At 55.0% G+C, this 27,448-nt stretch overlaps 2 protein-coding genes across 3 annotated transcripts; one reads left to right on the forward strand and one right to left on the reverse strand.

Moving 5' to 3' along the window:
• Nucleotides 1-2,660: 2,660 nt before the first annotated feature.
• Nelfcd (negative elongation factor complex member C/D) lies at nt 2,661-11,699 on the forward strand. 2 transcript variants are annotated; one of them, XM_005074493.4, is made up of 15 exons: nt 2,661-2,810; nt 4,206-4,321; nt 4,518-4,627; nt 5,761-5,870; nt 6,645-6,752; nt 7,147-7,299; nt 7,471-7,601; nt 8,105-8,270; nt 8,689-8,823; nt 9,206-9,345; nt 9,957-10,071; nt 10,378-10,473; nt 10,553-10,693; nt 11,016-11,145; nt 11,231-11,699. In XM_005074493.4, exons 1-15 carry the CDS (start codon nt 2,724-2,726, stop codon nt 11,263-11,265), a joined length of 1,773 nt encoding a protein of 590 aa, XP_005074550.1. In that variant the 5' UTR covers nt 2,661-2,723; the 3' UTR covers nt 11,266-11,699. The 2 variants fall into 2 exon arrangements, with proteins under 2 accessions (XP_005074550.1, XP_005074551.1); XM_005074494.4 differs by having other exon boundaries at nt 2,669-2,810; nt 4,209-4,321.
• A 1-nt stretch (nt 11,700) lies between these two features.
• Nucleotides 11,701-21,054, reverse strand: Ctsz (cathepsin Z). Its single transcript, XM_005074495.4, has 6 exons — nt 20,808-21,054; nt 20,210-20,373; nt 15,940-16,119; nt 13,095-13,245; nt 12,620-12,785; nt 11,701-12,104 (listed from the first exon to the last, which is right to left on the reverse strand). The coding sequence occupies exons 1-6, from the start codon at nt 20,954-20,956 to the stop codon at nt 11,994-11,996; spliced, it is 921 nt and encodes a 306-aa protein (XP_005074552.1). The 5' UTR covers nt 20,957-21,054; the 3' UTR covers nt 11,701-11,993.
• Nucleotides 21,055-27,448: the final 6,394 nt, after the last annotated feature.

Genomic DNA, 27,448 nt, shown 5'->3' on the forward strand with positions numbered 1-27,448 from the left:
GCCTCAACATTTCCCCGGAAATCCTGGACATGATCTCTGTCTGGGGGTTTCTGCTTCTCTTTTCTCTCCTGCTGCTAGAGAGACTGCATCCCCAGCTCAGGTAGCTCTTAGCCCAGGACACCCAGGATGCACTCAAGTGAGTCCAACGCCTCACTCCCATCCAGGGCGTCTTAAACAAGGGGATGGATAACTTCGGAGGATTAATTGTCGGTAATGAAAGCGAATGACGTCATTCCAGATGAGTCTTTCCAGAAAACAGCAGGTCGATAGTGTCTGAGGAGTCCTAGAGATCAATTGTCCTAACAACAGTGATGTAGACTGAATTCGATGCTCCCGTTAGGTGTTGTCTGTTAACCCGTTTCATCATAAGCAAACTTTAGGTTGTGGGAGAGGTGAATTAGACAATCCCTGGTTCTGTAGGTGCAATTAATTTTTCATAGATTAATTTGTCTGCTTCTAGGCAGCATTTGTTTTTTTTTTAAGTCGCAAACTAGGAGTTTAACAGGCATTTATTATTCCCAACATTTTCAGAAAACAAGTAACAGTGAAGCCCGAAACGTGCCCAGAACAGGGCACTCATGAACTGGAAATATCTTCGTCATGTGAGCTGGGTACAGAGTCATCGACTCAGGTTCTACAAACCACACCCCTACCCACAAAGCAGCCTCCCAGGGCCACCTCCAGCCCACCAGGTCCCAGCCTGAACCCACCACCGTGCCTGGAAGAACCTCCTTTCCTGAGGGTCCACCTGTGGGTACGCAGACTGGAAGTCTAGGTAGCATCTTACTAGGCCACGTTCCTTGCTTCCCTCCCCCCTCCTCCCCTCCCCCCACCCCTTTCAAGACAGGCCTTTCTACATCACCCTGGCTGTCCAGGAGGTCACTATGTAGACCAGGCTGGCCTTGAACTCACAGAGATCCGCCTGCCTCTGCCTCCCGAGAGCTGGGATTAAAGGCGTGCGCCACCAACGCCCAGCCTTCTTTGTCCCATCTTTAGCTCCAACTCTCTCTGCACTTGGGCTCAGTTTCACGGCCCATGTCACCCGCAAGCTTTCCTTAGGGCCTCTTAACTAGAACTCTGGTCTCCTCACTCCCTCAGTTCCTCCTCCTCAGCTGTAGCAAATGGCTAGAGCCTCCAGGTGTGTCTGTCCCGTCACTCTCCTTCCACGGCCAGGAATGCAGAGGGAATTTTACGGCAGCTGATACTTGCTGACAACCCACTCACTTGCTGTCTGATGCTGCAATACACCATTGGGTTATGTCCTTGCAAGAAGCCTGTGGCGGTTAATCTTGGTTGTCAACCTGCGTGGGGTCTGGAATCAACTAACATGCAAGGTGCCCCAAAGTCCTGTGGGAGGGGGCGGGGCTTCCTTCATCAGATTACGTGGAACGGGAAGACCCGCCTGAGCAGCTTGGGATCCTCTCTTACTGCTAAGTATTGGCACTTGTTACCTCCTCTCATCACGTCACTCGTTTCCAGGCTAGCTCCCTCAATGGAATGTAGGTTGCCCCATGGCAAGGATCATGTCCAGTGTGAGTGTGTCACCGAGCTCTGGGTGTTAGCTGTGTGTGAACCAGGATCTTAGGAGTCACTCAGCAAGCATTTGTTGAGCGGTGGAAGGAAGGGAGGAATAAAACAGGACCTCAACCACCTCTGCAGACACGGCTGATGTCTGTACTGCCGGGATCTTTTCGCTAGACAGGCGATCCTCAACCCGTGGGTCGCGATCCCTTTGGGGAAGGAGGTCAAATGACATTTTCACCGGAGCTGCGTGTCAAATACCCTGCAGGTCAGATATTTACATTATGATTCATAACGGTAGCAAAATTACAGTTATGAAGTAGCCATGTAAATAATTTTATGGTGGGGAGGGTCACCACAACGTGAGGAATGGTATCATAGGGTGGCAGCTCTAGACTGTCACCATCAACATCCTGAGCCTACGGTGTCAGTCTCAAAGGGGATTATTTGAGGCCATCTGCCACCTGCCAGGAATCCTCTCCAGCTACCTTCAGCCTTGGTCTCCAGAGGGTCCCCCTTTCCAGGCCCCGCTCACGCATTTGAAGGCTGTAGGGTCTCCTCCACCGGAAATACGTTTTAAATCACGACTGCGCTGCCCCGGGTGCTTTTTGCCTATGGTAAAAGAAATCAGAACATCTCCGTGAGCCCTATAGACACTATCCCCAGGAGATGGGTGCTCAGTTGGTGGTTGTACCCGACAGGCAATGCTAAGCTGACTGAAGGTTCGTGGTCTTCAAGACCAATCGAGGCCAGCTTGCACTTACGGGTCTCAAAGGGGGAAAAACAAAAACAAAAACAAACGAACAAACAAAAAAGCAGCCGGGCGGTGGTGGCGCACGCCTTTAATCCCAGCAGAGGCAGGCGGATTTCAGTGAGTTCGAGGCCAGGCTGGACCGACAGCCTCCAAAACAATACAGAGAAACCTTGTCTCGTAAAAACAAAAAAAACAAAAACAAAACAAAAAAACAGTGGCTTTTATCGGACATTTTCTAAAAACTCCGAGACTCAACCAGTTCTGCTCCTGAGAGATCCTTCAGCCTAGCAAGCCAGAGCGCCGGCCACGCCTCCTCCGCAGCCACGCCCCTCCCCGGGTCCCGCCTCTCGAGCCCTGCGCGAGGCCCGGGAGCGCCTCCCGGAACCGCGCGCACGCGCACTTGCATGGGTCGGCTCCCGCGCACGCGCAGTGAGAACTCGCGGCAACTATGGCGGGCCCAGCGCCGGGTACGATTATGGCTGAAGACTACTTCGGGAACGCGCCGGAGTGGGGCGAAGAGGCGGAAGGCGGCCAGGTGAGAGGGCAGGAGGCGTCCCGCCCGGAAGCCGGTTCTCTGCCCCGTCCTCGCGGCGAGCCCGCCCGCGCCGGCCAGACCCGGGTACCGGGGAGGGAGGAGGGAAGGGGGCGTGGACCTGGGGTCACAGCCGGTCTGCTGACCCTTGACTCCCTGACCTCCGACCTCGGGCCCCAGCCCAGCGGGCCGCTCCTACCCCTTTGGGGACCTCAGTTTCCCCCCGCGCGTGGACTCCAAGGGCTCCCGGGCTGGCTTCTCCTGACCCGAGGCTCTGTCTGCCCCAGCGCGTTGCTTTCGGAGAGTCCAGAAAGTTCCCTAGGAAAGAGCCCCACTCATGGTAAATACAGTAGGTTGTGTGGGAGCTGTGCCACAGCTACTTACCCACCGGATTAGGGAAAGCAGTCACGGGTAATGACACATAACAGGGTGGACATAAGCATGTTTCAATAAAGCTTTATTTACAAGAACAGGAAGAGGGCTGAGTTCGGCTGGTTTTCACCAGCTTCCTGGCTGGGCTCCTGCCTCATTGCGTCAGTTGCCTGGAGGTTGTGACCTCCTTCCAGGGATAAGCTTTTCCCCCTTGTACCCTCTCGGTTCCCAGTCTCCGTGCAGTCACTGTCACAGAGCGCCCGCTCTGCTTGCAGCTAGGACAGCTGTGCAGACGGACAGACCCGGGGTCACTCAGCCCTCCGTACCACGTAGTGGTCAGTCTGTGTGGGTTCGGCCTAAGGTTGTGTCCTGCTCCAGCCAGGCCTGCTGATTCGAGGGTTAGTGACCTTGGCTTCCCAAGACTAACTTGCTGGCTCTTGCCCTGAGGATCAGTTTGTCCGTCTTAGTTGGAGAACGCCGGGTAGTGACTGGCTGTTGAGCCGAAGGTCGGTTGTTAGTCTTGACCCTCCCGTGGGTCAGCGTGTGGAGTCCTCACGAGTGTTGGCTGGTGTGGCATCGTGAGCGTCCTTGTTAGAAAGGATACCATGCATAGGGTACCTGATCGGCCACCGTGGGCTGGCTGTACAGTGTGCTTGGTGCAGTTCCTGACCCTTTGAAGCTGCTTCCTGTGGGCCCCCATCCTGAGGTTGTTAGAGAGTCAGATGAAATCACTCTTTTGGGTGGCACTTTGAAAATGGGCCGTGCCAAGCCAGGCGTTGGTGGCGCACGCCTTTAATCCCAGCACTCGGGAGGCAGAGGCAGGTGGATCTCTGTGAGTTCGAGGCCAGCCTAGTCTACAGAGCAAGTTCCAGGACAGCCTCCAAAACAATACGGAGAAATCCTGTCTCGAAAAAACAAAACAAACAAACAAAAAAGAAAGAAAATGGACCGCGTCACACGCCTTTAAGGCGGGGAGTGCAGGGACTGATACTGAGGAGCACCTCTCCTGGCCCTTACCTTTCCCAGCAGCAGGAAGACGACTCCGGGGGAGAGGATGACGCTGAGGTGCAGCAGGAATGTCTGCATAAATTCTCCACCCGGGACTACATCATGGAGCCCTCCATCTTCAACACTCTGAAGAGGTGTGTGGGCGCATGCACCTTCGGGCACTCAGGGAGAGTTTTGTAGTGCAAAGCATGTGACCTTGGAACGGAAGGCTGCTAGGGTCCTTTGGCACCCTCAAGAAGCCCAAGCCTGCCGTGCCTTCCTCCTGCCCTTCTGTCCTCCCTGTCTCCTCTGTGTGCCCTCAACGTAAAGGCCGCCATTTCCTCTTCCCAGGTATTTCCAGGCAGGAGGCTCTCCAGAAAATGTCATCCAGCTCCTGTCTGAGAACTATACAGCCGTGGCGCAGACTGTGAACCTGCTGGCTGAGTGGCTCATCCAGACAGGTGCTTGCCAGGACGACCCTGGCCCGGCCACTCACTCCTCGTGTGTGCGTGTGTGTAAATGTGTGTGGGTGTCCATGTGGGTGTGCATGCATGTGTGTGTCCATGTGTGTGTGTGCATGCATGTGGATGCCCAAGGGGAGAGTCATCTGAGATTCTTTTATTACCTTACTCGCTAAAGAAGGTCTCAGTCAAGCCCAGGGCTTGCTGATGTGGCTAGACTCACTAGCCAGCTTGCTCGGGGACCCCGTCTCTTCCTCCAGAGTGGAAGTACGGGTGCGCCACCATGCCTACCTGGTATCTTTAAACGGGTTGTGGGTATCCCAACCCTGATCCTTGTGTGTGCATGGCGGGTACTTTAAGCACTGAACCGTCTCCCCAGCTTCTCACTCATTCCCCTCCGAGGGGCTTTTGGGTCCCTAAGCAATGATAAGTTCTGAGCATTCTTGGTCTCCACCATCCAAAGGCGGAAGGACTGACTGCTCCCTGTATGCTCAGCTCTGAGCTGAGTCAGTTGCTGGGGTTGCAGGTAGCCCTCAAAAGGAGTTCTCACCAAGCTTTTTCCGCAGCCATAGAATTACAAGGCCACACAGTGTGTGCTCAGTGTTGCCTTTCAAGAGGCCTGTTACAGCCAGCACTAAATGGCAGATAATTTAAGACTGCTCGATGATGGCTTTTAGCTAATGTGATCAAAACAGAGCCTTACTGTAAATCCACTGAATTGGGTACAGTGACGTCACTCAAGTACTGTCCGGAAACCAGCTGCCTCCCCACTGTCAGGGTGACTGGCTCGAAGTGTGGTTCTTGGCTGCACCTGCTCTCTTCACGGGGGCAGAGTGTACACTCCAGGTCCTCACCTGTTGGCTCTGTCCCTCTGTCCTTGATGAATGAGAGTTTGGAGATGTCTCTCTCCGGGCCACACAGGAAGGATAGCCATCTCATGGACTCGTACTGTGTTTGTTTCTTGGGGGGGGGGGGTCTTAGCACTGAGTAGATCCAGAACCCTCTCTAAAGGGTCGGGCACCTTCGCCACTACGGTGGTGGTCAGTAGCGGGTCTGCGACACTGGCCATGCTGTCTCTGTGCATAGTGGGGCAAGTGGGCGGGGCTGCAGGTAAAGCTTCCCGTTTCCACCAGGTGTTGAGCCAGTGCAGGTGCAGGAGACTGTGGAAAACCACCTGAAGAGTTTGCTGATCAAGCACTTTGACCCTCGGAAAGCAGATTCTATTTTCACCGAAGAAGGAGAGGTGAGGGGTGCTGACTTTTGACCTCACACCCCAGGGCCTTTGCTGGCTTCCTCTCTGCATTCTCAGGGGTGAGGTACTTGTGTGGGAGGCTGCCAGTGCCCAGCGCCTCCCATCAGCCCCTGGGTACAGATATGGGGTTAGAAGGCTCCTGGGGGGGTCCTCCAAGAAACGATCACTGCCTGGCGGGAAACCATGGCGGGTCTTGTCCAGGTGTGTATAACTACTGCAGGGGACTGGGGGGTCCAGGCATGGGTCAGCCCTGAGGGCAGGGCAGGAAGGAAGGTTAGGAAACAGGTGAGACTGTTGCAGCTCTCGGGCCTTCCCTCAGGACCTGGAAATGCCCCAAGTGGCATTGTTGTGGGAGTCAGGCAGTGGCAGGGAGCAGCCATGGGAGCCTGGTCATGGCACAGTCCATCACTCACACAAGGGGGCCAAGAGACACATTTTCACGGGCGGAACCGCCTGTGCTATCCCTGCTGCCTTTTCCTTCTTCTGCCAAGGGCACAGGGTTGGTGAGCACGACTTAACTATGTGATGTGCCCAGGGATACATACATGCCCCATGGGACTTTGCGTGTGTCTCCCAGAGAGCACGTTTCCACACCCTTCGGAGAAGTTAGGCCAGTCTTTCAGGAGCTGTGAACAGGCACCTGGGGAGCCTACCATCCAGGCAACTGCATGGCCATAGCCAAGCCCTGCTTCCCCAGAGCTGGAGTCACTGCTCATGCCATGCCACAGACTTCCCATACTCAGGCGGGGCCTCTGTCTCTGGCAGACCCCAGCGTGGCTTGAGCAGATGATCGCACATACCACGTGGAGAGATCTGTTCTATAAGCTGGCTGAAGCCCATCCTGACTGTCTGATGCTCAACTTCACTGTGAAGGTAGGGCGAGTCCTGGAGTCCCGAGAAGAGGATCCGCTCCGCGGTCGTCTTGGGTCCTCCCGGTGGGGTTGCCAGCCTTTACCTTCATCGCCTCACACTGAGCAAGGGAAGCAGGGACTTTGTGTCTGCTCGGGTTGTCACATCGGCTCTTTCAGGGTTGGGCACAGTGGGGTTTAGATTGTGCGTGTGTGCTGAAGGGCCTCAGGCAGCCCAGGCCTCTCTGCTTCTCCAGACACCAGTGAGTCTGGGCGAGCAAACACCTCGATGCTGGCACAGCAGGAAGCACGGGGAAAGCTGGGTCACTTGGCTCACTCACGACAGGCGGTTGACGAGCTAACCACTCTGAAAGTAGGGTCCCCAGATGCTGACCCTGGGCCTTTGGGTTGTATGGCAGCTCATTTCTGATGCGGGGTACCAAGGGGAGATCACCAGCGTGTCCACAGCCTGCCAGCAGTTGGAAGTGTTCTCCAGAGTGCTCCGGACCTCTCTAGCCACCATCTTGGATGGAGGAGAGGAAAACCTTGAGAAAAATCTTCCTGAGTTTGCAGTAAGCCCCTCTGAATCTCAGGTGGAAGGGGGCTGCCCGGGGTCAGGCTTTGAGAGGTTCCCGTCCCCCCCACCCCCTCCCCGTCTCTCCAGGTCAGAGAACCCTAGCCAGAACCCCTTTTGTCTGCATTTAGCGCTGTGACCTGAAATTTGTCTCCCTGCAATATTCTAGAAAATGGTGTGCCATGGGGAGCACACATACCTGTTTGCACAGGCCATGATGTCCGTGCTGGCCCAGGAGGAGCAGGGTGGCTCAGCAGTGCGCAGGGTCGCTCAGGAAGTCCAGCGCTTCGCCCAGGAGAAGTAAGAGACGCTTCTGCTTGCCCGCTCCTCTTTTTGCTCAGACTGTGGTCCCAGGCCACGGCTCAGCCTCCAGCTCCATCTGTTCTAGGTCAGTTCTTACCCGGGAGCTGAGGCTGCGCAGCCTCTGATGCCTCGGCCTCGTACAGTGCTGTGCTGTTGGCTCTTTGCTAGGAAGTGGTGTGTGCGCTTGTGCTGGGAGACCTTGACAGCAGAACAGCCCTGGCCTGGTCTCCAGTGCCCTGCTTCTTCGTGGATCTGAGGCTCTGGTTTTCTGCTGCCAAGTCTTCCGTAATGAGACAGGGTGTGAAAGTCCCTCCTGGAGGTTACAGCTGCATCAGAGTCTTTTGCAGCTCATTGTAGCTGTTGCTCCCAGGGGTCTGTTAGTGGAAAGAGTAAACAGCGGAGCTGTGGGAAATCACAGGGGTCCCGCCAGCTCAGCAGTGGATGTGTGAAAGCGGAAGGGAGGAGAAGGCTGTTAGTGACATGTGTGACTTTCCAACCAGAGGCCACGACGCCAGTCAGATCACCCTGGCTTTGGGCACAGCTGCCTCCTACCCTCGGGCCTGCCAAGCTCTCGGCGCCATGCTGTCCAGGGGAGCACTGAACCCTGCAGACATCACGGTCTTGTTCAAGATGTTCACCAGCATGGACCCGCCTCCTGTGGAACTTGTAAGCCGCCTGTGCTTCCCGAGGCCAGGGGCCTCCGCCAGGCGTCAGGGTGGTTCGGGGAGGCCTCCAGTTGCCCTCATTCTCTAAGACCATGCCTGCGTGCTGGTTCCTGTGGAAATAGTTCTTGTTGTTGGAGACAAGGTGTTATCTCTGGCCCAAGCTGGTCTCAAACTGGGCTGGCCCTCCTGCCCTAGCTTCCCTGAGTGTTTGGGGTACAGGCACGACTGCCCCAGCGAAAGCCCTCCTCCCAACCTTGCTGGCGCTGCTGGAATCGAAGCCAGGGTCTGTTGCATTGTGGGCAAATGTTTCACCACAGGCACACCCTGTGCCACTCAGTTTCCACCCGGTCAGAGCCCTACAGGTGGGTGGGCCAGGGCCGCCCTCCTTCCAGCCCACTCCCCAGTCTGCCTCTCCTTAGATCCGGGTGCCTGCCTTCCTAGACCTGTTCATGCAGTCGCTGTTCAAGCCGGGGGCCAAGATCAACCAGGACCACAAGCACAAGTACATCCACATCCTGGCCTATGCCGCTAGTGTGGTGGAGGCCTGGAAGAAGGTACTCTCGGTGCTCTGAGCCTGAGCCTGGCGGGCCAGTGGCCGCCTCGCTCTGGTACTGTGTGGGGATCTGGGCTGCAAGAACTCTCAAGCCCGCCCAACACTGGAGACGCCTTTAGCATTGTGTGCAAGACACTGAGAGAGCTCAGTGCCTGCAGGAGCTGTGTGGCCCCTTGACACTAGGACTGGCTAGTGGGATAAAACTGAGTTTCCTGAGCCTCCCACACAGCAGCCTGTGCCTCCTGGTTTCTGTGCGCTGTGTGACCATGCAGTTTGAAAGCTGAGTTGACTTTTGGCTCTGCAGACAGGGAAGGGGCCAACCCCGGGGCACCCCACAGCAAGGCCGCATTCCCCTCATCACTCACCAGCTTGTATGGTTTCAGAACAAGCGGGTTAGCATTGGCAAAGATGAGCTGAAGTCCACGTCGAAGGCTGTGGAAACTGTCCACAATCTGTGTTGTAATGAGAACAAAGGGGCCTCGGAGCTGGTAGCCGAGCTGAGCACACTCTATCAGTGCATTAGGTGAGTGTGCCACCCGTTCCCCTCGGTCCCTGTCCCCGTGGTTGCAGTGGGCACTGTCATGTGCAGCAAGTGAGAGCTTGGGTCTCTCTTAAGCACACGTGGGGAACTTGAGCAGCTGTGACAGCGTGGGCGCTTTTAGGTGCTTGTTGGCCAGAGATCTTTTTGGCAGACCCTCACAGAGCAGACAAAGGGCGTCCAGAATTAGAAAACAGACTTAGAGGAGCGGTTCATTGGTAGTACATCTGTTAAGCCAAGGCTCTGAACTAAAGGGACTTATGAACCCGAGCCTCCCACACAGCAGCCTGTGCTGCCTGGTTTCTGCCAGGAGCCACGCTTTGTGTTGATGAAGATTTCCATTGCTGTTGTGGAGGGTTTGAAGGGGCTGAGGATCAAATTCCTTCTGAGAGCAGCTGGTCTCATCAGACCGCTTCCACCAGGAGCTACTCCTGCAGGGCAGGGTGATGGGGGTGTCACTGTGTCCCCAGACTTTGGCCTTGCTTCCAACCCTTTATCGTTCCTTGGCGCATTTCAGCCTCCCCCACCCCACCCCCTACCCCCCCCCACCCTCCCGCTCCTGGTCAAAGGAGGCCGAGTACCTTGTCTGCCTGTAGGTTCCCGGTGGTGGCAATGGGTGTCCTGAAGTGGGTAGATTGGACCGTGTCCGAACCGAGGTACTTCCAGCTGCAGACTGACCACACACCAGTTCACCTGGCCTTGCTGGATGAGGTAAGGGGCAGAAGAGCCACTTTGTGAGGTACATGACGGTCTGTGTCTTGGACCGTTGTTGTCATGTGAGGTTAGGAGATGCTCTCCTCAGAGCTGGCGGTTTGTGTCCCCTGTGAGGTTGTCCTTTCAAGGACCCTGTAGACGTGTCTATCAAGGGTTATCAGAAGGGAGGCCTAAACCTGACAAGTGCTGTCCCCATCAGCAGTAAGCCACCTTGGTTGGCTTGACAATCCTGTACTGTCCCTGTGTGCTGCTAGTAAGCCCAGAGAACCGGCAGGTGCCTCAGTGCCCCCTCGCTGTCCGCAGATCAGCACCTGCCACCAGCTCCTGCACCCCCAGGTTCTGCAGCTGCTCATTAAGCTTTTTGAGACCGAACACTCCCAGCTAGACGTGATGGAGCAGGTGAGCTGTGCCTCGGGGCTTGTTGGGCCTTGGGAGAGTTCCGGCTCTGACCTGCTCCCCTGGCCCTGCTCTTCCACAGCTTGAGTTGAAAAAGACCCTGCTGGACAGGATGGTCCACCTGCTGAGCCGTGGTTATGTGCTGCCTGTGGTCAGTTACATCCGCAAGTGTCTGGAGAAGCTGGACACCGACATCTCCCTCATCCGCTACTTCGTCACTGAGGTAAGTAGCCCGGTGGCTTCAGGGCTTCCTCCGTCCACTAGCCCAGCCCTTCAGGCTTGATGTCATCATCTGTGTGGTTCCCAACTCTGAGATCCATGCTCGCGATAGTCTTGGGGACACTGATGGTTTATTAAATACATCTTCCCTGTGGGTCCTCTGCCATGTCCCCTGCGTTATGTCCTGTGCCTCGGAGTTGGAGGCTGGGGTGTCTCCAGGGAAGCCCCCGAGAGGGTGGGGCCATCTCCCACATCCCGCCCCCTCACTGCCGGGTCGAGCGCTGTGCCCGCCAGCAGGTGCGCTAATGCTGAGGTCTCCCCACTAGGTTTTGGATGTCATCGCCCCACCGTACACCTCAGACTTTGTGCAGCTGTTCCTCCCCATCTTGGAAAACGACAGCATTGCGGGCACCATCAAATCAGAGGGCGAGCACGACCCTGTGACAGAATTCATTGGTAAGGCCCCTAAACATCCTTTCGCCGTGATGGCCCACCCCACGGTTCACGTGTTCTAACCCAGTGGCCATGTGCTCCTGTACAGCGCACTGCAAGTCTAACTTCATCGTGGTGAACTGAGAGCAGCCAGAGCCGAAGCAGAACCTGCTGGGCCCAGTTCAGGACTAGAGGACTGGTTTCAGGAAGCTGCTTGTGAAGAGGCCAAACCAGCCTCCCAGAAGGAAGCAGGGTCTGCTGGGAGGGAGCGGACAGCTCTTCTAAAAGGACTGTGTTTGCAGTGCCCAGGAGAAGCTGCTGTGGTGGACAGCCCCGATTGTTGTGTGAACCCTGCACCACATGTCACATGCAGGAGTCAGGTGTAAGCACCTCTGAGGAGGCACCCAGTAGGCCTCGGGGTAGTGAGGATGAATCACTTCTAGGGTTTATGTGAGTTTTCTACCAGTGACCCAGGTGGTTGGTTGTCTTACTGTTTAAACTTGCCTAGAGTAACGATGGGCTGGGCGGTGTGTGTCCACACGCGCTATTCCCGTGTAAATAAAGTGCACAGACTCAGAGTTTGGAGGAAACCGCATACTTTATTCATCGCTTAGGCAGCCTGGAATTGTTCCCCTCTCCATGGATCCCAGGGCGACATTGGAACTGTATAGCTGTCTTCTCCAGGTGGCCAGAAGCAGCCTCTGGTCCTGAGGGCCATGGGGACATGTGGGTCCTCCTTTAACCATCTCTTCTTGGGATGGCTTCTGCCGTCCACACTCTGGTCCTCATGCAAGCACTGTTTCTAGCTGTCCAGTGTTAATAATCACCCCATCCCTGGCATGGTTTCCAGCATTGCTTCCAGAGACATCTGCTTAAACAATGGGGTCCCCGTATGTGCAGGCATCCTCGATGGCGAGGTTGTAGCTGGCACCTGTGCCTCCTTTGTAGGTGCTGGTCACGATCCTCATCCAGCCCCTCTCACCCTGTGAGGAGCAACAAGTGTGCATCAGTGCCTCAGGACACGCCCTCTGCTCACCACTCTCTTCTGCAGACCCAGGCCCTGCCCTGAGCCACCGTCCTCAGCCCAGCCCCACCTTGCAAAGCCCTGGGGGTCCAGACAAAGCTCGGACTCGGTCCTCCCGGGACTCTGCGGGCAGTTAAATAATGTGAGGACGTGACTGTCAACTGCTGGTACCCACCCCACTTGTGGCCATTCGGTAGGCATGGCTGCGGTTCTTCACGCCCACGCCTTCCACCCGGCCCTCTTTCAGAGTGTCTGGAGTGACTAAGAGGTAATACTGCGCCCTAAAATCTACAACCTGCAGTTTTCCTCCCCTGGACTTCTGACCTGACTCAAAAGTATTTATTCCTGGAAGACAGGAATTCAGACCCCAGAAGCCGCTTCTCGCCTGGTGAGACAGCGGGAGTCAGCCCTCCACTCCACTGCTGGGGAGAGGTATGGACTCTGGTCTGACCTTAAGAAAGGGAATTGTCTTACCCAGGGTTCGCCCCACGAATTGCGGACAATCCAGTACTCAACCCCTTCACTGCTGACGCCCCAGCCGACCACAGAGATGATGTGGTTGATGGAGGTCTGTTCCTGGTGCTCGGCGTAGATGCCTCCAGTGTAGTTATCCATCTTCTCCGTCACCATTATCCCGCAGCTGAGAAAAGCCATCGGTCATCAGTGCCAGAAGCGCATCGGTACTTGTGGTGGCACTTGGGTTACAGTCGTGAGTCCTGCTGTGGGGACCCCACCACCATTCCAGACTCTCCACCTAGCTTACACAAAAGCTCCCTGGGACAGACTGACTAACAGCTTCTGAGAAAGCCAACGTCTTTACAGGCAAAGATGATTGCGTGGTACTCAAGCTAGGGGTCAGACTGGCCGAGTGGGAAGGGCGAGCACAGTTGCACACGTGCGCACGATACCACAGGGCCTCGCTATCCATCTGAGGGGACCTCTTGCTCACCTGATGGGACCATTGGCGTATATCTCTGCCATCATCTTCTCCCTACCCGACAGGGAGCCGTAGTCACCTACTCTCCAACGGGTGTAATTCTGGATGGTGTGGCACACTTTGAATTCGGTGCAGGTCCCACACTGGTTAAACTTGTCACATTCTAGAACACAAGAAGTCAGCATGACACGTCTCCTCATTAACCCCCTAATGGAGCCCGCCCCGTCCTCCCCACTTCTCTGACTTAGTCGGCCATTCATCAGCTGATGGCGGAAACCATCGGGCTCTCAGGTGCAGAGGCCTGATGCAAAGCCTCCCCCCAGGCCGTGGCAGAGCAGAAGGACACGATTTGGTTAGTAAGAACGTAGTAGGCACTCTAAAGCTGCCCTTCTCATCTGAAAACGAGCGTAATCAAACTTAAAATGTAACCAGAAGATTCCACTGCTGGCTATGTGAGTACACAGGCCAATGTACTCGATTTAAAGAAATGCACCCTCTTGTTACTTGGCTTGAGGAATATCAGAATTCAGTTTACAGGGATAGCCAAAGCAATCCTAAAGAGTAAGAGCACTGCTTTTGAGGTGCCTCAGTACCTGACCTCAAATTACACCTCAGAGCTATAGCGACAAAGACAGGAGCTGGCATAGAAACGGACAGACAGAAAGACAGGACCTGGAAATAACTGACAAAGCTATGCCCCTTAACTCAAGACAAAGGAGGCAAACACATTGGAAAAAAAAGCCTTTTCAACAAGTGATGCTAAGAAAACTAGATATCCACTTTAGAAAAACAAAAATTAGATTCATACCTTTCATCCTTTACAAAAATCAATTCACATTGGATCAAAGACTTTAAAACCTGAGACACAAAGTTCTAGACAAAAATATAGGGGATGCCCCTCAAGGTGCTAGGGTAGGATAGACCTTCCTGAATAAAACAATAGCACAGAAATTAGCACCAAATAGCAGTTGAGGCCACCGGAAAATAAGACACTTCTGTGCAGAGAAGGAAACAGCCGAGCACACAGCCCACGCAACCGGTGTGTGCCGCCTTGACTCCCAGCACTTGGGAGACAGAGGCAGGTGCGTCTCTGTGGGCTTGAGGCCTGATCCACACAGTAAGTTCCAGAACAGCCAAGGCTACATAGTGAGACCCTGTCTCAAAGATGGGGGTGGGGGGGAAGAACTCAACAAAGCTAGTCGGCAAGCCATCGGGGAAATGCAAATTAAAACCACTCTGAGAAACTACCTCACCCTTGTAAGAATGGCTATCGTCAAGAAATCTGACCGCAAATGCTGGAGAGGATTTTTGGAGAAAAAGGAAGCTTTATTCACTGCTTGTGGGGGTGCAAATTAATACAGCCACTATGGAAATCAGCTTGGAGATCCCTCAAAACTTAAAAATAGAATGACCATATGGGCCAGCTGTTTCACCCCTGCACATAAACCCCGAGAACTCCACACCCTACCACAGACATACTTGCACATCCAAGCTTATGGCTGCTTTATTCATTGCAACGAAGTACTGAAATCAAACTAGTTGTCCATCAACAGATGCGTGGGTAATGAAAACCGGGCACACTTAAAACTTACTAGGAATACTACTCCAGAGAAAAATGAGATCACAAAATTCGCAGAACGAATGAATGGACTTAGCATTTATAATATGAAGCAAAGGGACCCAAACTCAGAAAGAAAAAAAAAAAACCCTGTTCTCCTTCCTTCGTATGCAGATCCCAGCCCAAATAAATACGTGCACACGCGTGTAACGTGGAAAGAACAATTGGAAAAGGGCAAAATGCTTGCTGATGACATCACACCTACAAGATACTTCTGTAAGCCCTTTGAATGTCCTTCCAAGGAATCACACATTTGCTTTTCTTTTTAGTTTTTCAAGACAGAATTTCTCTGTGAGACCAGGCTGGCCTCAAACTCACAGAGATCTACCTGCCTCTGCTTCCCGAGTGCTGGGATTAAAGGCGTTTGCTGCCACCGCCACAGGGTGGAATCACACATTTTTAATATAAAATGTGTCCTTGGTGGGGAGTGTCCACGCAGGATTTCACAAGGGGCCACTGTCTCATTGGGGGATTTAATTGTAAATTATGTTTTTGTATTGAACACTCCTGCAGGGCGTAGCTCTTTTATTTAATGGATACCAACCATGTATTCATTAAACAAGAATTGTAGTTGTCTAAACAACAGAATGTGAAGGTTGCTAAAAGTATGTTGATAATAATCCTGATTCTGAAATTTCTGAGAATGCCTGGAAATAGTCATTTATTGCACCCGAAACTCAAAGAGTAATATGCTGGGAATTTGGAAATACCCAGAAATGATACATTCTAAAATGTATCGTTGTTGCTGAATAAATGTACTTTATCTTTTAAAAATGAAGGAAAATGACTTAGGTCTAAGGGCTGGGGAAATCCGCCAGTAAAGTGCCTACGATTGCAAGCGTGAGACCCTGAGTTCGGACACTCAGCACCCACGTAAAGGCAGCGTGATGGTGCGTGCCTGTAATCCCAGCCCTGGGCGCTGAAATCAGGGGTCTCTAAAGTCCATTTGCCAGCCAGGCTAGCAAAACGAATGTGCTGTTCTTCCGGTACCTCTCTTTCTATGCTAAACTCAACAAGGACCACAGGCTCCAGCTTTCTGTCATCCCAACCCCAACCCACCAGGTTCAAAGTGACATCAGATGACCCTGGAGCCAGGAACCATCCAGCTCTTCCTGAGGGCTGCTGTCCCCACCCCCACCCTCTTTGGCATCCCAGTCACAGCACGACAGATGAGGGACTCGTGGGTTCGCGGAAGAGGAGACAGGCGTACAGCAGTGTGGGGACACGTGCAGGGCCTACCTTGGTCCTTGGCCTGGTAGTTGTTGCAGGTCTCGTCAGGGATGCCATACTTATGGGCGTACTCCCACACCGGAAGGTCATTGCCTCCCTCGCAGGAGCCAGCGTTGCCACAGTCGATGACGTTCTGCACCGACAGCAGGGTGGAGGGCCACGCGCCTTTCCTCTTGATGTTGATGCGGTCTGCAACGGTCAGCACCCTGGTCAGTACCACCCAAGCTCCCCAAACGCCACAGGGTTCTGCCCCCTGGTCCTTCCATTGGGGAGGCCTCAGCTCAACTCTGGCCCTCCTCGGGCATCTTGATGTCTGTGTGTGTGCCCGCAAGTGTCACAAGGCAAGGCCATATCTGGGGGTCCCAGGAAGCACCTGCTACAGGACAGCAACAAAAACCACCCGTGTGAGGAGGCTGGAGACCAGCTACAGACCATACATCTGGCGTGGGCATAAGGCTGGCGTGGGCATCTCCAGGGAAAAGCACAGCCCATGGAGACTAGCCTTAGCGAGCGCGGCCAGACAGCAGCGCTAAGTACTCATGTGCTGGGCCCACACACTAGGACAGCTAGGATCACAGCATCCGCCAGGGCATGGCTGATCTGTATCCTGAGAAACCATCCTGCTCTTCACTCTCAAGCTATACACACAACACACAGCAGTCACACCCCCCAGGCCTGTCTCCTACGTCTCAACTCTTCCCCCCCCAAGCCAAAGCGTATCTTTGTTTTCCCTCCATCCTGTGGATTTCAGACCTGACTCACCTCCCATACTCTCCTACTTCTGCTCTACAAGACTACCATCTAATAGCACGGAACCTTCTAGAATCACCCATTGAATACCCTGCACGCACATGCTTGATGACTTCGTCTTGTCACCATTTAGGCCCGTTTCTGTGCCCAGAATGTACTTGGTGTGCCAAAGACAAGGAGGCTCCCAGCTGTCCATGGCCCATGGGCCTAACCCTAACCCTATGGTCTCCTTCCCCTAGCTCGGCTCCCTGTAACCCTCCTCCCTCTACATCCCCAGCAACAGGTCACCTCTCAACGAGGGGCATCCTCAAGCCCACAGACCTGCCTTTCCCAGAGTCCACCCTAGGGTCCCAGGACTCTACGCCTTGCCTGGGTAGCGTGAGGTGGGATCCACCACTGCCTGTATGTCTCTCTTTGGCCTCCCTTGCCAAGGTCCCTGTGTTGACACCACCTATAACCCTCCCCCACTCTCGTCTGACTGCCTCTTTCAGAGGGTCAGCAGACGGGACACTCCAGCCTTCTGGAAGTGCCTGGGGCGTCTCTTCCGCATTCAACCCTAGCAGTGCATTCCCCGAGGCATGCGGAGAGCCCTTTCCTCCTCATCTCTGGTGGCTCCCTTCTGGTGACCTCAGCTAAGACCTGAGCGCAGTGGCTGGATGATAGTTTCAGGCCTGACACCCTCTACATCTGACATGAAGTCTGCTTCCAATCCAACCAACTAACTGGCGCCAGACTCGGCGGGCTTCTTGAGACGGCCCCTCTACACCACCCGTTCTCCCCTTCTCACTTGACTTCCTTTTCTCCAACAGATTTCCGTCCACACCTTCTGGGTGCTGAGCGCTGTGCCAACAGCAGAATCCAGCCCACAAGAGCGAGCTCCGCCCGGTGGACCTGCACCACACCTCGGGCACAGCAGGCCAGACGACGGGTAAGCAGAGTATCACCGCCGGGAGCCGTTCTGGAGAGCGCCCAGGACCTAAGGTGTCATGTACACGGGGCAGCCTGGGAGGTGTCCATCCGGGCTGGTTTGAACGAGAATGGCCCCCACAGCCTCACGCGTATGAATGCACGGTCTCTAGGCTGTCTGGGAAGGGTTAGGAGATGTGGCCTCAGTGGAGGAGGTGTGGGCTTTGGACTGGATGCCTCGGCTACTGCTCCAGCGACGTGCCTGCTGCCACGCCCCCCACCACGACTTCCGAGATGGTAAGCAAGCCCCAATTAAATGCTTTCCAGTTGCCTCAGCCACGGAGTCTCTACACAGCAACAGGACAGTGACTAAGATGCCACCCCAGGAGGGAAGCAAGGACAGGAGGAGAAGAGCAAGTTGCCCATGAAGGCGCTTACACCTCACCTGCTGGTATGAGGACGAGACGGAGGAGGGGCCGGACTGCAGGCTCCTCAGAGAAGGATCCCTGTCACTGGCCTAACCCTGAGATGGTGTCAAATAAAGGAATATGACGGGACTTAGGTTTAGCAGGCACACTCTGGGACTCCCTTGTCCGACAGCAGACCGCAGCCAGGGTGCTGGGAAAGACGACGCCGAGCTCCTTTATGACCAAGTGGACACTGGAGGAGCAGCATAGGACGAGAGTCAGATAGCCCCTAAGCTTTTGCCTGAGTGCCCTCGAGGGAGGGCTGGGCTTGGTGATGGGGAAGATGATAAGGACGACCTGAATGTCTGGGGCTGGAGGGAGCAGGGATGCAGGCCAGAAGGCAGCAGCTGACAGACACAAAAGTGAGTCTGGGGAAAAGGTCACAAGTGGGACCAGGACCTCAGGAGTGTGGGGAGCAGTGAAGCCAAGGAGCTAGGGGAGGCAGAGAGAGGAGACACGGGGGGGGGGGGTGCAGCGAGGGTCTCACTTCACCCCAACAGCAGGAGGCCTGGATACACTGACTCGCGGGTCTCAATAAGGGCAAGGGATAGAGTGGGAGGGAGCGGGCGGAGAGGAGATGGACGCTCCAGATAACCAGCAGGAGCCAGCAGTGGGATGCTGGGAGTGGGCGGGACCGAGGGGCTCTAGGTCACCTATTGGAAGCTAATGGTGGAGGGATGAGATGACCTCCTGTCGTGAAGCCAGGTGACCTTGTAGAGAGAAGCTTGGACGCTTAACCACCCAGAGATGGGGAGAGGCAAACGGGTCTCACTGCTGGCACCGGGCCGGGGCCCTGTGGAAGTCCCCTTTTGGTGTCTGCTCAGAGAAAGAGGAAGCGAGCCCTTGCCTACCACTGATGAAGATGTCAGTGATTTAGGAAGAAAGGATGAAGCAGTGACTGTCCCGGAGACAGTCCAGTCTCGCAACGGGGCAAAGAGGGAGGGCGCAGGGCCCGACAGCCTCCAGCCCATCCCCTTCCCCTTCCCCTCAACGCTCTGCACCCTCCTCACTCACCGACCCTCTGACCTCTCAGCTCCCATGGCCCTCACCCCACCCTGGGCTCTGCCCAGAAGGTCCTGTCACTTCCCCAACCCCAGTGCTTCGGGCCCCACCCCTAAGTGCTCTGGCCCTCCTGTGGGCCTTCCCCTCACACCCTTTCTCCTTGACAAGCACCCGTTGGCCCTTCCCGTGCTGGACCTTCCTCCTGCTCCTCAAGGGTCAGCAGTGCGTCCCAGACCCCAGAGGTGACTCTACAAGGTGCCACAGCTACACGCTCTGGGGTACAGACTGCACCCTCAGTCGTGAAACTCCTCACCCTAAAGAAAGGGTCCAAGCAGATGGGCTGGACCCCAGCTGTCACAACGGAGCCTTCCGACCTGACAGAGGCTTCCTAGTCTGGGAACTAAGGACCTGCTGGCAGGTTAAGCCCTACGGCCATGGGCGCCACCAATTCACAGCCACTAATCCTCAACCCAGGCTCTGCCCACTGCAGGCCAGGCCAGAAAGACAGCAAAGCAAGAGAGAGGACACTGCCTGAGTCGCACTCCCAGACAGGAGCGTCCCTTCCCCACTGGCTTCCAGGGCCACCTCTTCGGATGGCAACGCCAAGTCTACGTGCTACAGACTGGATGGCACTTCCTGGCTGCTGCTCCCTCCACCAAGGAAGGGCACGGCAGCCCTCTGGACGTGTGGGCTTCAGGAGGGTTCTCTCTTCCTCCTGCATCTTCTTCCTGCCCCTGTGGTGGCCAGGGTAAGATGCAAGGGAGAGAAGCTGGCCATTTCAAGCTGGGGACACATGAACCCCAAATACCAGTTGCTACAGAGAAGCAGTTTCACTTCCCCAACCCAAATACAGGCTGTCAGCTCAGGGATTTTTGCAATGCTGCTTCCAGCTCAAAGGCTGAAGTCACAAAGTTCTGGGGGAGGGAGGGTACCCAGGAGCCACTTGTCACGGGGTTCCAGTCCAGGCCTGTCCCACAGAGGCCCTAAATGATCCCGAAGGAGAGACCTCCAGAAGGACATAGTCACCTCACTGTGGCAGAGGGGGAAAAAATCTAGTCTGGATCCTGGTAGAGATTCACCGGCCCGGTAACCCTGGACTGTGGCTACCACGGGTCACCTAGAGGCAGCCAGGACGCTGGAGAGCAGCCACCCACCTGCCATAGCACTGGTGCTACCGTGAGCCCAGCAGGAGCCGCAGTACTGTGGGATGTGCTGGTTCCTGGTGACACTGGCAAAGTTGACACCACTCACGTTTCTCCAATCCCAGCTCTTGGGGAGATCCGACAGGGACAGGTACTCATGCGGCCGAGGGTAAGTCCTGGAAAGAGGTCACCATCGTGGAAATCAACCCTGGAACACCTGGGGCCTCCCCTCCCCCACCAGGGTCACAGACCCAGACAGTCCTCCTGGAGACTTCTTCCTTTCCCCAAAATGTGGAAGTTCCCCAGCTTGGTCCTTCATCACCAAAAGAGCCACCAGCAGAACCCAGCACTACTGGAAGCTGACGGTGACAGAACATCTCTCCAAATACCCCAGCGCTCACCAACTAGGGCCAGAGGGGTAAGGAGTGCCCCATCTAGCAAACACCAAAGTTCCCCGGATGTGAAAATCATCCCAAAAGGAAGGGATGGGATTTCCCAGGCCAAAGGAGGCAAGGGTGGCCCAGAAGGAAGCAAGGTCCCAGGTGGCAGGGGGCCCGCGCCTGGCGCACAAGTGTACCCTCTTTCTCCCCAGACACAGCCCCGCGCCCACCTGCGCCCCAGCTGGGCAAGCTGGTCCCCGCGAAGGGGCCGGTAGCAGGTCCGGCCAGGACGGAAGTAAAGGCTGGCCCGCGCCGCGCCCGCCAGCAACAGCATCAGCAGCACCAGCCGCGGCTGCTGCACCGACCCCGACGACGCCATGCTCCTGCTCGGGGCCTGCTAGGATCCTGGATCACGCGCTGCACCTTCGACCCCTTGACCTGACCTGAGGACCCACGCGCTCCGGCAGCCCCGCCCGGTCCTTTTTAGGAGGCGCCCAAGTTGGACACACCCCGGGGGCGGGGCCTTTCTGCTTCTCCTGCCCCGGCCCCGCCCGGCAGCCCCCAGGGTAGAATTTGCTCCCCAGAGATCAGAACTTGGGGTCGTGCAGGAGGTCATACAAGCAGACCCCGGACCTGCGAGTGTTACCAGCCACTGTGGACTCTCTGGGCACAATTGTCAGATTACTCTCAGAGACCCAGGCACCCCGGAGCAGGGCAGGGCTCTGCAGGCCTCCGTGGCCCACCCAGCCCACGATTCTTCTGTCTGCTTATTCTGGAGAGATAATGCAGTTTTAGGCTAGGCCTCCCCTAGGAACACACAGAGATAGATCCCCCGAGTCAGGAAAAACGAGGTATGCGTCACCCCCTGCGTTGGACCCTAGCCTGGCTTTCTGAAACCCATTCCCCAAAAGATCCAGGCTCTCCTTCACAGACAGATGATCCTTTTGGAACTGCTCTTAGAGGAATTTTCACTTGGCACATGTATCGTGAGCCCCCTGGAGTTCTGGGAAAGGGTCCCTGAACTAGATTCTTCCAAGACAGAGAAAGAAATGGGACCCAGATCCAGGTTTTGTAATTGAATGATTTCCCTTTGTCCAGTGCCCCAGGAGTTAAGCCATCTCCTCCTTTGTAAGACAATCCCTAGTATTTTATCTCTGGGAGTCTCCAGGTGGTGGCTACAGGCTCCCAGTGGGGTTCCTCTGTCTGTGCTTGGTGGGCCCGGCAGTCAGAAAGCCAAATGGCCACCTTGCTGCCTGCCTTGCCAGACCATCCAGAATTCCAGCAGGACTGCTGGGTGCCTCCTGTCAGAGCAGAGCGAGGCCTCACAGGCAAATCTGGGGCTCCGCTTAACAACACAGGAGTCTTGGTCCCTGTCCCTATGGAGTGGTCACTGAGGCAAAGTATGAATACTGGGACCTGTCTGTTGATGTCTTCCTTTCATCCTGGGGAGTCTGGATAACCTTCCTCTTCCTTGAGGTGATGGGCAGGATGGTATGAATGAATGAGGCCCACTCAAGACCATGGGAGAGACACTCCAGTCTGAAGCCCCTAGGGCTGTTCTCCCCAATGGTGGCAGTGCATAGACCTTGGAGCCTGGCCACCCACTCTGGTGGAGGGGGGAGGAAAGGCCACCCCCCACATGGATGTCACATGGGTTCTTTCTTGCCCCCAGGACAGGAGGGGATCCCGGATTCACAGAAAGGGCAGAGTAGTCAGTCTTGGTGACTCTGTGACAATATTCAGGTGAGGCCTACTGAAGTGGGGAGGGATGGTTGCCTGGGAAGAAAACGCAGGCTGGCAGTACAGTTCAGCAGGAGAGTGCATGCTTAGCATAAGTTCAATCCCTGGCACAAATAATGAATGAATGAATGAATGAATTTTTAAAAAATGTAAAGACTTATTTTTAATAGTGTGTGTGTGTGTGTGTGTGTCCGTGTGCATGTGAGTGCCAGGTGCCTTGGAGGTCAGAAGGGTTTGCCTGGCACCCTACACGTGGAGTGACAGGCAGTCAGGAGCCAGCAGATGGGGGCACGGAGAACTCCACACTGGTTCTCTGGAAGGGCAGTCTGTGCTCTCAACCTTGGAGCTAATTAATTAATTAAAGAGAAAGAAAGAAGGAAAGAGGAAGAAAGGAAGAAAGCGAGCTGAAAACACTTTGTTTGTAACAGAGGTTGTCGCCACCCTCCCAGAAGCCAGCCAGGGTCCTGGTGGCTCAAAGTCCACCCAGGTGTTCCAAGGTTTTATTATCAGCTTGGAGTTATCAGGCAGGCAGTCCCGGAACAACTCCCGCTTTGAGTTGACTGACAGACATCACAATGCCGCACATATTCACCTTTAGCTTACCAGCTCTTCTGGTCATGTGATGTCAGCAGCCCTGGGTGCCTGTGAGCACGATCTGGCATTGTCACTGCAAATGCACTGTGCATAGAAGCCATTTAGCTACGAAGGACCTGCCGTGAGGACGCGTGACCCCCGCAGTCACTCAGGGCCCCTAGCTTGGGAGGGTTCACTTTTCCATGGCCCCAGAAAATTGTATAGCAGGTGTGATGACCTTTGTGTCATCTGCCTGGCCTGCAGGAGGTCACAGAGGCTAATGGGCACCCAGAGTCTTGCTGTCTAAGGCCTTGTCACAAGGTAGCATTTTCTCACTAAATGCTCACAGGGGTGGGGGTTTGGGAGCTGCAGTATTACAGGCTAATGAGTTGAAGCCCATTGGAGCTTCCCTAACAGAGAACTCAGGAGGAGATAAGAAGAGAAGTAAGTTAGAGGGGGGTTGGGGTGGGGAGCCCAAGATTTTCAAGCCAAGAAGGAAACGGAGCCGTGACTCACTGTCCTTATGTTATTTCAGCCCCTTGTGATGGGCCAGACTCAGCGCAGCCAAGCTGCCAAGGGCTCTTCACCTCGAGGTTCTGTGTCACTTGGGTGGGAGCAACCGCCCTTCTTCCGTCAAACCCAACTGGCCAGGCTGCTTCATCCTTTTCTAAGTCCTCGGTAGGGGAGCCCCTAGCCCGGCTTTGCTGTTGTGGTTGTTGTTGGTGTGTGTGTGTGTGTGTGTGTGTGTGTGTGTGTGTGTGTGTGTGTGTGTGTGTGTGTGTGTTCTGTTGCAGGGACAGCCACCCATCAATCAAAACTCCAGTTTTGCTGCTGCTGTTCCTAAAGGGCCATGGTCCTAAGGGGCTCTCCGGAGGACACACAAAGGAACGTGGATGCCTGGACCTGGGAGGTGTAGCGAATGCTCTCTTGCCTCTTCGCTGGTCCCATCCCATGCATGCTGGAGGCCAAGTTCATCCCTGTGGCTCTCTCTCTCTCTCTCTCTCTCTCTCTCTCTCTCTCTCTCAGCAGACACACTGGCCTAGCAGCATGGCCTGAAAGGTGTGTCCCCTCTTGACGTCACTTCAGGTGTCAGGGAGGTCATTTTGGGGATAGTGACTCATCTTCTAATCTGGGCCTGAAAGGAAGGAGGGCTCCGGGCAGGGCCTGCACCTTCCTGCCTTGGAGGCCTTCTCACCCACGTGTTCCTTCTAGCAGCCATTTTACGAGCAGTTATGTGCCTCTGCCACCCAGGCTCGGGGCAAAGCCAAGCAGGTGTTCATGAACTGGGCATGTCTCCGGAAACTACTATACCAGCTAGCTTTCTGCCGGAGTGACGACTGGCCGTGCGCCCTGGCTTGTTCTCAGAGGTGACTGAAGCATTCCAGTGTCAGGCGTTGCTGCAACAGGTAGCTTAGTCCTCCTCGGGCTCTCCGTCCTGTGCCCAGTGGAAGAGGGCAGATGATTGGCGTGGGAAGACAGCGCTTCTCCCAGTCAGGTCAGGATTTAGCATGAGGCTCCAGGGTACAGATCTGAATCTGAGTTGGTCTTTTTTTTTTTTTTTTTAATATTCCATAAAGTCTCCTGGCAAACACATGATCCAAGGCCACAGACACAAAAGAGTATTCATTTCTAAAAATAAGGTTGATCCCCCCCTCCCCCGTCCTAATAAAGAACAACATTCGTATTTTCAGATGAAGCCAGGGTCAGCCCACCATCCTAACCCAATGGGAGGGTGGACCAGAGTTCGTGCATGGTGGAGCGGCCTCAAGATCTCCTCTCTCTCCTCCTTCCTCTGTGCGGTATTGTCTGGCTCCCACCCTGGCGAGCTGCAGCCATTTCCTATTATTGCGCATTCCTGAGTGGGGCCACATCCTGGAGACGGCGTTTGTTGTGATGGCTGCTGACAGCGTTCCAGAAGCAGGCTGGTTTTGCAGGGCACCATGCTCTCTCCTCGCCAGCAACAGGCCTCCTCTGTCTCCCCTCAGTTAACGGCCTGTGCTAACTCACACTCATCCAGGCAGAGAAGGCCTTCCGATACGGTGGCTCAGCGCTGTCGTGGACCCTGCCACTGCCCCCAGGACCATCTCGCTTCACATCCTGACCTGATGTTGGCACGCGCTTGCCGTGAAAGTAGCTTCCTGGAGTCGTGCTCATGAGGCTGGTTTCAAGGCCATTATTTCCGGAGCATGCTGCCTGCAGCCGGGCACCTAATATATGGATGGCTGACACATGAACCCACCCCTTGAGGTCTTTCAAAGGGATGCTTCGTCTTTTATGGGATGTAACTCACCTGCCCTCGAAAAGTGGGACACCAGTGCCTGTTGGGTGACACTTAGCTCCGGGTAGGATGGCCACAGGGAGGGGGATCTTGCATTCTGCCCAAGAAAGGCTGAGAAGGTACAAGGGGCTTAGAGACGGCGCCAGACACGTGGGTAACCTTCCCCCCAAATCTAGCTACGCTGAGATACTGTAACCCCAGTGCTGGGCAGACAGAGACAGCTGGATCCCTCAGGCTTGCTGAGCTGGACTAGTTGGCAAGTCCAAGGACAATGAGGGACCTTGTTTCAAAAAAACAAAGTAGATGGTACCTGACCTCCACACACACTCACACCACACACCCCCACAGGGAGGGGGAGGCTGAGAGACCGGGGTCTTTCGCAGTCATTTTCTTACCCTATGATCTGGGATTGAGGGATGAGGCCACCGTCACCGGCTGTTGGGAGGGAGATTGACGCAGGGGGAACAGTGTGTGTGTGTCCAGGCCTCGGTACACGGGAACAGCTGGCAGGGGTCACAAACCAGAGGATACTTGTGGGAGGTCTCTGAAGAGTTGTCAGGCCACCAGACTGCAGGGAAGGCCCCTGCCACCTCCACTGCTAACTGCCGCGCCAGTGCCTGAAGCCACTGCTACCAGGCAGGTCCACTGCTCTTCTCTTCTCCCGGCTTCTCTGTCCCTCTCCACATTCCCCACTCAGAGGACTTTCTGTACCTGTCTCTTTAACGGCAGTGCAAGGGTCAGCTCACCTCACGCGATACCTAGACTTGATTGTCTGCTTGACAGACCTGGGCAGAGGGACCCTCGGTTGAGGAATTGCCACCAACAGATTGGCCTGTGGGCCCTTTTCTTGGTTACTAATGGATATAGACAGGTCCAGCCAGCATGGGTAACCCAATCCATACACAGGAAGTGGGCTTCATACTCCATGGAGAGGAGAACTGAACATCAGCCCAGAAGCAAGCCGGGAAATTGTTCCTCCATGGTGTCAGCCTCAAGCTTCTGCCTTGGGTTCCTTTGGTGACAGACTATAACCTATAAGATGAAAATAAACCTCCTTCCTCCCCAAAGTTTCTCTGGTCATGGTGTTTATCACAGCAAGAGAAACCAAAGTCAGACATCCCGGTTGCCACTAGTTTCAGGAGAGTGGTTGAGGGGACCTGGTAGCTGATGAGGAAAGGGCACAGTCTCCTGGGGTCTAGTTGGGACGCCAGGCACGGGAGGGCTGTTGGCAGCGGATGAAGGCTTTCCTGGGGGAGGTATGGGAAGGGCAGGATGCAGCTGTTCACCAGCAGGGAGGGAAACATGCCCAGAGTACTCAGGGCTCCCAGGATGTCTGAGCGGAAGCCCTCTCGCTAGCCTGTCTTCTGACACCTTGGGTTGAACCCTTGGCTAGGGGTGTCTGAAGGCCTGCCAAGCTCTTCTGAACTTGGGGTGAGTCAGTTTCTCCCCAAGCCCCCATGTCTGGGCTGCAGCAGAGAGAAGAGGCCGGTGCCCCATCGGCCTTTTCTGAGGTCCTTCTGATAATATTTGCCGAGCAAATAGATCTTTTCTGAGACTCATATGCCTGCTCATACAGACAAACCCCTGGGCTTGAGGAACTCTATATTTTTGTTTGTTTTTTGCTCCAGGTGCTAACGGCTGTGAACTTATCTCTGTTCCCACCACAGGTCACTGACTATCAGTGGCTATACCCCTTGGAAGGTGGAAAGGGAAATTGAGAAGACTCCATATCCATTGCCTTCAGAATCAAAGCAGGTTAGGGGAAGCGGTGTGTGCATGTGCACGTGTGCGTGTGTGCCTGTGTGCATGCACGTGTGTGTGTGTGTGTGTGTGTGTGTGTCCTCACATGCCTGTTAGGGAGAGAAACCTTGCCTCCAGAGACTGGTGTCAATGTATGGAACAGGCGGCCAGGTTTCTTCATGGTCTGGGGCTGCGGGCTGGATGAGGAGCACAGCATGGCATGGGCCCCACACCCACCTCAGCCTCGGGAGCAAGATGGAAGACTGCAGAGCTGGGAAGCCATCCGCGTCTTCCAGCTCCTCTCTGATTGAAGTGACTTATTCCTCCTGGAAGTTTTCTTTTAGAGTTACAGACACGTGGGGGGGAGCAGGGTGCAGAAGAGCGGATCTCAGCTCATCAGAGGGGCTGCCCACACCCGCTGAGTCACTCATAATGGCCTCTCGGATGTCATTTTCTTGCTAAGACATCAGGAAAAATGTTCTGCTCCTGGGAAGAAAGCAAACACTGTAATTCAGCAGTCTTCTCTTGAGTTGTTCAAGG

Source organism: Mesocricetus auratus, unplaced genomic scaffold (genome assembly GCF_017639785.1).
Source record: "Mesocricetus auratus isolate SY011 unplaced genomic scaffold, BCM_Maur_2.0 Super-Scaffold_100028, whole genome shotgun sequence".
Classification (NCBI taxonomy): Eukaryota; Metazoa; Chordata; class Mammalia; order Rodentia; family Cricetidae; genus Mesocricetus; species Mesocricetus auratus.